General features: G+C 35.3%; 1 gene segment (V, D, J or C); it reads right to left on the bottom strand.

Annotated features, from left to right (window-relative positions):
* Positions 1-2085: 2085 nt before the first annotated feature.
* Positions 2086-7070, bottom strand: LOC146711189 (Ig mu chain C region membrane-bound form-like). The segment is given in 5 exon segments: positions 2086-2563; positions 2794-3102; positions 3208-3540; positions 4687-4983; positions 7008-7070. Coding segments are annotated over 5 exon segments (1353 nt in total).
* Between the last annotated feature and the right edge of the window lie 4331 nt (positions 7071-11401).

Genomic DNA, 11401 nt, shown 5'->3' with positions numbered 1-11401 from the left:
TAAAAGAATAAAAAAATAGTGAACTTGGAGCAAAAGGATTTATTTCATACTGCTCACCACTACTTCATTATAAATAGTGTTTATGCATGAAGTTACATTGCTACACATATATCAAAAATGTATCAATACACAGGAAACTTATAATGCTGTGCGTTTATTTTGTAGTTGGTTAAATATAGTTGCTGAATAAACTTAGAAGGAACACTACTTTAATATCAGCTGAAAATCACTTAGGAGGTCAAACTAACAGTTGACAAAGCTGCTTATAAGAGATTGTTACACAGTATTAAGACAATTTCTAAATTAATTTACTTTCAATAATACACATTCAATTGATTAAGGCATTCAGAAACTTGCCATCTGGACATAAAGCACTGGGATATACATGCTACAATGGGATATAAAGAAAAATGAATTCAAATAGTAACATTATGTAGTGTAATTATCTTTTAACTTACACATATAAATTGGTTTAAATCAGCAATATGAGCATATTTTATATGTTTTGCCATTGGCATAGATTATTCCACACAATATCACACAATTTAATGAGTTTGATAATCACTTTTGTCACCATATCTTAAATATTGTAATCAACCACACATGCCACACTGATTTTGAAAGAGCTTCATTTTGATCTGACACGATTTTGTATTTATGGTCTTCCAATATGCAGTGTAATAGAAATTACACTTGCTGCTTCTGACTTAAAACCCTTGTCTTTGTCCATACAGCTAGATCTTTGAGTAGGGCGATATCAGTATGATATCAGTTGGCCCTTGAACATTCAACTATTAAATTATGTTTTTATACAATTTCAGCACTCTAAGTGAATTTTAGCTGATATATATTGTTTATATGATATTAGCAATAACTGTATAAAGATAATTAAATTCACAACAACAGCTGAATTGTGAAGTAGGTAATCCCTCACTGGGATAACGTGAACCTTTTTCTTCCTTTTTTAATTGTATTAACTAAATATTACATTGGTTTATTAAACTGACATAATCCTAAATGCTTCTAATGTGCATAGATACAATTTTTTCTGTAATCTGCATTTTTTTAGTTGTTTTTACAATAATTGAGTTATTCTGACTCATGGTTAAAATGCAGAATGCTAAATGAGTTTTAGTTTTTTTCTGTCATGGCTACGTGCTTGATGAATGTAATCTGTCATATTGCTCAATGCTGAGTTAAATCTGCAGACAATGCCAGCACATTAATTTCTGATTACCTTAATAACAGTTGTTCCAAAGATTAACAGCAGAGTGATGAGGAAGAGAAGGATGAAGACGATGGCTACGCTTGCTATGTTATCGTCTCCAGATAGCCCAGGGTGATGAAACTCCAGATAGTCACCGATGAGAAGATCTAGATGAACAAACGTTATTGTGTCAAATAACTGGACATTTCACAACCCACTTTGAAACACACATTGTACGATGGGAACTTATAGATTTTATTTATTTCTGTTGTGGGTTAAATACATATGTTTTGACTCTATATGCTATAGCAGATTCATAGTCAGTCAACTCAGCTGGAAGTTATAATGACAGAAAAGAAAAAAATAAGCTGACAGATGTCGAGTGAGTGTCCCATGAAGATGAATAGAATTTCATGCCCTTTCAGACCTACAATCCTGACTTCTGACTTGCTTTAGAAAGACTCCAGTATTGTTTATTTGCCTGGGAGATTTAAAGGGTTGTATTGAGCAGTCATCTGTTTTTAAGGGGTGCAAGACTCAGTAGATGACACACAGGCACACAAAGACAAGTCACAGAAGCAGTGTTACTGAACTATCTGCATATTAAATAAACATAGACTGTTCCCTAAATACCTCATTTAGTACTGTTGTATTATTCTAGTAGAAATTAGATATTACATTTTTTTTATATTATTATTTTGTATTATTTTATAATTATTGTGTAAATAACCCAAACATGCTACTGTCTACATTAGGATAGCACTGTGACTGTACAATAAACATAAAGCTCAAAATATGATTTAAATGAAGACATGAACTGCATACAATAAACATCAACAGAGTTGCAAACTGTTTTTTTTTTTTTATTTTGAATCTGCATTGAAACACACAAACACAATGTCATATCACAAGCAACAGACATTAAACAACAAACAGCAGAAGACAGAGACATGAGAAACATCTACTGGGCCGAGCACTTTGAGTCTTGGTTGATGTTCATGTTGAGGTCAATGCGGTTTTTGTCAAATGTTCTGTACCCAATGGACCTGACAATAGCTCTAGTTGTGTTAACCACAGATTCGTGGTACACTACACAGCTATAGACAGCATTGTTTTTCCACTCGTGAAGGCTGACAAACAACTGGCCATACGCAGAATAGAATCCATTGTTTTCAATGGGTTCTGTGGTATTAAAAGCATAACTACTTGAGTCTGCTTCCTCGTCATCCACAAGCCAAGACACAAAAACTTCCTTAGGGAAGAAGTCTTTCACAAAGCAAGTCAGGGTCACCTCTGCTTTGTTAGTTTGTTCTAAAGGAGGGAGCATAAACACTGACGGACGCTGAGGGTTTCCTCCTGTAAGCATGAAACAACATGAGACTTTGTGCCACACATACATTAACCAAAATAATACAGGAAATCAAATACACACACACACACACACACACACACACACACACACACACACACACACACACACACACACACACACACACACACATACAGACTGAGAAGCAACAGTTATGATGTCTTTGATATCAAGATGTCAATAAGGACTAAACACAGTTTCAGAGTATTCTTCTTACCGAATTCCCTTTCATAAGGTTCCCTTGAAGGTGTGAGTAAATCTGGGTGGTGAACAACACAATCGCGCTTTACCCCCCTGGTCCATTCATCATAGGTGATGTCAAGTTCAGACATGTATGTCTCCCCATTTTCTTCAATCATTGGTTTACTTGCTATCACATCTTGTTTCTCATCCTCCCACATTATTTGAGGTTTATTTTTTTGTACTGTGACTCGACATGTTAGAGTTCCTTTTTTATGGAGAAGCATGTCCTCAGTTGCGGGGCCAGTGACTTCTACTTTCACATTAGATGTAACACAATCAGGACCTGAGTAATGAAGCAAAAAACAGTTAGTGAGCAAAATTATTACAAAACCACATTTAAAAATATAAATGTATATTTTTTTTAAAAGAAAACAAATCTGTTACTCACATGATGGTTTTACTTTGTAAGCCACAGTTTTATTCAAAGATCCATCTTCTCCTCCAGTAAACCAACATGTAAATGTAGTCTTATCATTCAGGTCACTGGAATTTACTGTGAGAAAACTTGTTGCATAGTACAGTATTTTTCCAGCCGCATTTTTTGAGTCAGAAACTGTTTCGGTCAGATCTATTTTGCTGGTGATATCTGCTCCGTTTTTCAGCCATTTTATGCCATGTTTCTTTGGTGCAAACTCTTTGGCAAAGCAGGAGGCAGTATAGGTACCGTCCTCATCAGAAGAGGAGGAAAACACTTTAAGAGTTGGATTCTGCTTAAACACCGCTGAAAAACAAAGATATACACACATATGTGTATGCAGAAGCAGGGAATAATATATATATATATATATACGTATTTATATATATGCAGAAGCTGAGATAAATAATTTGCTACACTGTTCATACTATATTGTTTTTCTATATAAACAAGTTCCTTATGCTCACTTTTTTTTTTAGCACTTTCACTTTGCACAGTGTCCAAAAGAAAACTGGATTTGTGTAGTCACCAATAACTGAACTGCAGAGCTTCACTGCTCACTTCTGCATATACATTGACTGGCAAGCAAACACAGATTTAATATTAATGTTAATTATGTTAATTATCAATGCACAGTGAAAGTGGAGGGAGACAGGCAGAGATCAGAAAGGATGAGGATTATTTAGACAGATGGAAAGAAGCACAACATGCTGCAATACTGTTTTTCAGACGGGCGCAGAGCACATAAGTATATGAGTGAAGAATTAAAAAAAGACAATGTACCAAAACTTAATACTGCTTGGATATATTCTTTTTCTCATTCCACCTTACAATGTGTGTGTGTGTGTGTGTGTGTGTGTGTGTGTGTGTGTGTGTGTGTGTGTGTTTCCACAAAGTCCATTAAGAAATTATGAATTTTGAAATATTTCACGTTATTTAATGAGGTGAAATATTTGCTTCTATGTTGATTATGATTTTTTTTAAAAACGAATAACTTCGTGTTTTTGTTGTAAGTTGTGTGTTCAGATTAATTGTAAACATAAGCAGCTTGGGGCACATTTACGATAAAGTCAGCCTCTACTATATTTCTTCAGTAAACAAAAACTGGAGATTAACTCGATAACTGACTCTTATCCTTATTAGAAGTAACAATCACTAGATGTGGCCCAGTAATAGTTTATAAGAAATATTGCCTCAGAAAAAGTGCACTGAAGTTTACTGTAGCAATGTATTATGTATGTGATGTATCAAGAGTTCAAATAACCTAAGAAAAGGAAATTAAATGACTTAACAAAAATCTTACAGACTATAACAATATCAGCCTGTGCATTTATGTGCAAATTCATTCAAATTGTTTAGTTTTGTATATGTTCACAGAGCTTTCATGTAAACTTGTTATAAGTCAAATAGAATAAGATAAACTTATTAAATGTGAATTAGCATAAGGCTTACGTGGTTGTCCGATAGGAGTCTGTGCAATTCCAGCAGCATGATTCACAACACATTGGAAATTCTGTTGTGTATCCCAGTCCTGTTTCCTCACTTGGATTTGACTGACTCCAGTATAAACATCGCCTTTCTGTACTGCAGGGTACTGGATGAAGTCTGTCAAGGCAGTGCTGCCTTTGTTCCACGAGAAAGTCACTGCAGGAGGGTTAAAACCGGTGGCAAGGCAGCCAAGAGTGATCATATCTCCGCTCTCAGTGCCACATGGTACCAGAGGAAACACAGTGGGTGCAGTTGAAGTGGCTAAGAAAGGGGAGACAACAGTAATTAAGATACCAGAATAGAAATACAATAATATACCACACGTTTTCACTTAGAATTGTTTAAAGAAAAAACGAGATGATTGTGATGTATAATAAAGTCCATTGTGAAAGACCTTACATTTTAAATGTTTAGCATTTCAAATGCCCCGAATCCTATTTTGTTAAATACTCTCCATTAGTGTTATATAACAATATTATATATTAATAAGTGTCACTTCTTTAGTAGTCTACACCACACCTTTTTGTAAATTATTTTAAATGCATAATATGGACAAAAATCAATCACAAGAAAACAGAAATAAAATAAAAGAATAACATAAAGTCGGTAAACTTCCTTTCACAGTGCTGATGGCAAATTATTTTAAGAACACATTAAATTTGATTCCACTTTAGCATTGATGTTTGAGATGAAATGGTTTACTTACCTGATGAAACAGTGACTGTTGTCCCCTTTCCCCAATAGTCAAAAGCACCGTAGCACAGTACTGAATATACTTAGTTCTTAGTATAAAAAGGCTAAACTATTAATGATACACAAAAGGTCTACTTCAACAGTCATTAAGAAGAAGATTATAAAATCCTATCAAATCACCCAAAATATGCTATCTGTTAAAGCCAATTTTGACATTTTTTTTAGCAAATGTATATGAACACAATTCACTGAGAAAATATTACGTTAAATTATAACTTGTATCCAATGGAGACATATCTTAACTGATGATGCTGTAACTGGAGAGCCATTTTCTAAGTCTAAAAACCATTTGATATACTTAATAGATAGTTTTCATACTTCACACAAAACATTTGATACTCTTACTTAAGGATTTTTATTACTCACAATTGGTCTGAAATTCTTTTTTTTTACATATTCTGTAACAAACTACAAATTTTTTTTGATGTAAGTACTTATTTTATCAAATTTATCATTATAGTTGTAAACAAATGAAAATGAATACATTGTATTGTAACGGGGGATCAGGAATTTCTCTCTTTAGCAAGAAATATAACAATTCGTACCTGATGTGACGGTGACTGTCGTGCCTTTTCCCCAGTAGTCAAAAGCGTAGTCACAGTTTAACAACTTACTGACAACTGCCTACAAAAACCTCACACTCCATCTTATAACAATCTACAATCTGATATATTTTCCTTATAGTTAATATAAAGAGATTCAAAAGACTGTACAAAACCTGATTTTCACCACCATTTAAACCAAGTCTGTAAACTATAAGACATTTATCTCTCAGTCTACAAATGACGGTATTGAATTTTCTCACAACCACAACATTTCTTTAAAAAAAATCAAAATTTTAATGAAAATCTTAAAATTAAAGTGAAAGAATTAGATCACCTTACCTGATGTTACTGTAACCATTGTACCTTTACCCCAGTAGTCAAAAGCCCAGTTATCACAGTTAACAGAGTCTTTTCACACCTCTCACAAAAACTAACTTCTGTGATATGGCATTACTTGGTGACATCATTTAACTTTGGAAATAATTTGAATCATTCTCAACTAAATAACTGCTTATATAATTATCTTCTAATCAAATTAAAGAGAAAGAAATACAAAGTTCTTTCTTTTTTGTGCCAATTCTTTTTCAGATTTTATATAATTAAGCAGGAAAAACAAGTTAGTTATAAGAAAAATGTTAAAATTCATACCTAAACCGACAGTGACCATTGGGCCTTTTCCCCAGTAGTCAAAAGAATGGCCACAATCTAAATAATTATTTACCACTCAATACAAAAACCTGTTCACATTTTTCTGCGTTTTTCCATATTATTTTACGATAACCAAAAAATCTGGAATACTCTCATTTTTTGCAAATTGAGATTCTGAATTCTTAAAAATAATACCATCAAAGATTAAACTGAGAGTACAAATTATAGGCTTGTAATACTATAGAAATTAGTTTGAAAAACATTTTTTCTTTGAAAGAACAACAACACAGTCTTTAAATTTAAATCTTAACATTATGAGAAAGAAATGAATCATTTTACCTGATGTAACCGTGACCATTGTGCCTTTCCCCCAGTAGTCAAAAGCGTGGTCACAGTGTAAAATTTCATCATATCCGACATACAAAAACAACCACCTCCAAGTTCTAAATATGCCAAATTAACAGTGAAAGTTTTGTATTTTTAGTATTAAAATTAAGTCAGAAAGCTCATCTTACCTGTTGTGACAGTGACCATTGTGCCTTTTCCCCAGTAGTCAAAAGCATTGTCACAGTATAAGACATTAACACATTGAACATACAAAAACAAGCACCTTAAAGACTCTCATGGTCCCACTAATGTCGAAAAATCAACCAAACAAAAAACCCAAAAATGCCTCTAAAAGAACCACATTTATAATATGAAGACAAAAGCCTTTTTTACCTGTTGTGACAGTGACCGTGGTTCCTTTTCCCCAGTAATCAAAAGCAGCGTTCACAGTGTAATAACTCAACATATCCAACATACAAAAACATGTGCCTTTAAAACCCTAAATACAACGATTTAAAAAGTGTTATTAAATTTTTCATAGAACGGAAAAAATACGTATATTTTTTACCTGTTGTGACAGTCACAGTTGTTCCTTTTCCCCAGTAGTCAAAGTAGTCATCACAGTGACAGATTTCAATTGCACTTTAGTGCAAAAAATATTTTGCCAGCTACTTGTGTCATTTCAAAGGTGATTACACTAAACCGAGAAACTATTACCTATCATTTACACAGATATTACACTATAACATTAGATGCAAAATATAACCAAGATTTTATTTAATACTCTAAATAATCAGCTAAATATAGGATTTCACTAACTCAAAATACATGACATGATCACTTACCAGAAGTTACTGTGACTTGTGTTCCTTTCCCCCAGTAGTCAAAGTAGCCATAGCTGTCACAGTGATCTGTTAGAGTCTGTTTCCAATACAAATACTTATTTAATTTAAACCAAAGGAATCAGGTTTCACAGACAAAACAATTCCCAGTGTACTCTTTATTAGCAGTTTCCGTTGAGACATCCATTTCCTGTGGTCTGGGTTATATAAAATTAGGTATCCTGCCAACAGTTTGTAAACACTTCCTCTTTATCAGACCCTTTGGCAGCTCCTGCTTTTACAGCAACCAACCAGCACAAAGTCAGTAGGAGTTAATGTTACTGATAGAGCTTTGTTGGCCTAAAGGCCTTGTATATATGTTAATACTGAACAGTCAGTGCTTGTTTTTGGTTCAACTCAAACATGATTGATGTAGGTAAACATTCTCCGCTGCAATAGTGAAGAAATTTGAAGAACAGAATTTAGCTTTCAATGTTGAGTTAGGTGATTGTTTTTCTAGTTACTGTTTCATAGCAGAAATGGCAAATAAGTTTGCCTCAAGGTGTCATCAAAATAAAGAACTATGTGTCTTGAAGAAGTTCGAAGAAACTTGTGGGCACCCTGGACAGGTGTTGATGAGATGTCCATGTTGCCCACAGTAAAACCACTCACTCCTTCTTTCCTCTGAAGTCAGCTCGGTCCTGCTGATCTGCATCGGCTACAACTCCAGTTTGCTCTCATCACTTCCTGTTTCCTCTTTTGCCCCCCTGAAGTTTCGCACCTGAAGTGGAGCGGGAGTTTAGTTTTAGTTGACAAGAGAATCAAGTAAGTGTTTAACAGCTAAGTCTTTCTTCATATAAATAACTGAACTGTTAAAAAAAAACCTTGATGCTACACCATTGGTCCCCAGCCAGTCTCCTTCACTAGGATCCAAAAATCCAAAAATCAACTGAATAGTCAGCCACACTCCACACCCCTGTTACACATTAAACATATTTTGAGCTGCTGTTTCTCAATTGGACTCTTTGACAAAAACACAAACTAGTAAACAAACTCTGCATCATTTCCATTTATCACAGCTTGTCCCTATTTTAAGACCCTGCCCCGAGGAAGTTTAACTATGTAAGTAACCTTGACATGATCTGAAAAATATGTATGCAGAGTAGTTTGACATTGAGTTAAAAATAATCATGGACATACCATGAAAAGCTTCACGACAAGGATGTGTTCTTTCATGGAGATTGGGTTGAGTTTTGATTGTGGATCAAGAGTCGAAGTTACTGTGGAATGGGCTTTGGTTTTTAAGCATATAACTTTAATCTTAACTTCTGACATCAAGAGCTGGACACAGGGAGAAAGTGTTACAAGTTTTATCAACAGCAAATACTTAAGAGAATGGAGGCTTAGAGCGACAGGTGGTTAGCAGGCTGGTCTGGCATAGAAAAACACAGAGAGTTTACACATGTGAATCCACAGACAAGGTGAGCTGGGTTGCGTAAGAGAAATGTCCAGGGACCGAGAACTGTCTGCACGGAGGGAAACCGAACATGCAATTTGTAGGAGACCATGAAAGGTGTTCCTGCAGACAGTGGGCAGCATGTGGTTTGGAGATGACTGCATGTCCTAAGAAACATAACATGATAATTTTTTCATGTGGTTGGTTAGGGGCTGCAACACAAAAATTAACCACAGCAATAAAGAAACACATTTTTGTCCTACTGTAAAAAAGAAATGGAAAAATGCTACTGATGTCAACTCTGCACAGCAACACACCTGTGGGCACAAGGGAGGACAAGAAAGTTCAGGGAATATTGGATTTTTTTTTACACTGTTAGCTGCAGTTTGGGGACAAGTTTCTTTGGACCCAAATAGAATGTTCACTTTTGACTGGGAACACAAAAGTTGTAACTTTATCTGACAGTATTTATGAGAGTTCAGAAAAAGAAGAATGACTTTCAAACCCTTGCTTAAATATCACTCTCTATCACCGGGTGTCTCAAGACAAACACAGTGAGTGTTTTCACATTATGCAGTAGTGTAAATCATCTAATATGCTGTGTCTTTTGATATATATGCATATGTATTCATTGAACAAAAACATTCTGAGTAGTCATGAATTATCAATGAATGAGTGACTGGTTAGTACAAAATCACTATAAGATAAGATAAGATAAGATAACCTTTATTAGTCCCACACGTGGGAAATTTGTTTTGTCACAGCAGGAAGTGGACAGTGCAAAAGTTATATAGCAAAAATTAGAATATAACTAGAAAAAGTTGCATTTCCTGCAGCGTATTTGAAAGACTACACTGAAGAGTGTCATGAAAGCAGATTACATGCAAGCAGGGAAGATGTGCAGCATCTGTCCCATGTAGTACTTGAACCTTTGCCACGAGAGCTCACAGCTGCTGCGCATCCCACTGCGCCAAACCAGTTCCAGTACCGAACAGAGATATGATGAGAGGAAAAAAAATGCGCACTGTGCAGAAGAAGCTAACTTGTACTGAAAAGAGGTGAATCAGCAGACTTTCTGCTGAAAAGAGGAAAATAAGCTGAAGTTTGTGCTAAAAACAGCTTAAGAAGCTGGAATTTGTGCTGAAAAGTAGTGAAAAACTGAAAGTTTTGCTAAAAAGAGGTGAAAAAGCTGAAATTTGTGTGGAAAAGAGTTTAAACAGTTGAAGTGTTAACTGAAGAAAATGTTGCCATAAGTGGGATTCGAACCCAGGCCTCCTGGTCTGAGAACGGATGCTCATCTCACTGAGCTAAAACATGGCTCAGTCCAGCAAGCAAAACTGGTGATCACACTGATAATGTGGTCCCTGTCAGCAAAATGGACCAAAAAATGGCATAAAAAGTTGAATATCTCAAAAAGTATAAAAGTTATCATCATCAAAAGATATAGCAGATATAGCAGAAATAGCAGAACAGTTTAAAGTTTGAACTGTGAAAATCGACTGAAAAATGAGGGAGTAGTTAAGCGGCAAAGAAACGGAGCAACTAGAATAATAAAGGATAAAGAATAAAGAGAAACAGGATCTCAATAGTGTGAATGCCTGTGAAGAATTCACACAATAAGAATAAATACAGTACACAACTGTACAGAATAGAATAAAATAAAATACTATATACAGTAGAATAAAATATAATAAAATATACAATAGGAGAAAAATAGAATACAAATTCTATATACAACTGAGTAAAAATACAACTTTGTCAGAAAAGAATATTGCACTTAGTCTTATTGCACATGTGTGGGTTTTTGTGCGTTTGATCAGTTGAAGTTTTTGTTGTAGAGTCTGACAGCAGTGGGGAGGAAAGACCTGCAAAATCTCTCCGTCCCACACCGTCGGTGCCGCAGCCTGCCACTGAAGGAGCTGCTCAGTGCTGTCACAGTCTCCTGCATGGGGTGGGAGATGTTGTCCAAAAGGGATGACAGCTTAGCCACCATTCTCCTGTCACTCACCACCTCCACTGGGTCCGGAGGGCATCCTAGAACAGAGCTGGCCCTTCGGATCAGCCTGTTCAGTCTCTTCCTGTCCCCAGCAGAGATGTTGCCACCCCAGCAGACCACACCATAAAAGATG

This window comes from Copadichromis virginalis, linkage group LG4, assembly GCF_057382275.1.
Source record: "Copadichromis virginalis isolate Kocher_CV1m ecotype Utaka linkage group LG4, C_Virginalis_male_GT1.1, whole genome shotgun sequence".
NCBI lineage: Eukaryota > Metazoa > Chordata > Actinopteri > Cichliformes > Cichlidae > Copadichromis > Copadichromis virginalis.
Note: the sequence above shows the minus strand (reverse complement) of the source record. Positions and strands in the feature narration are given on the sequence as shown.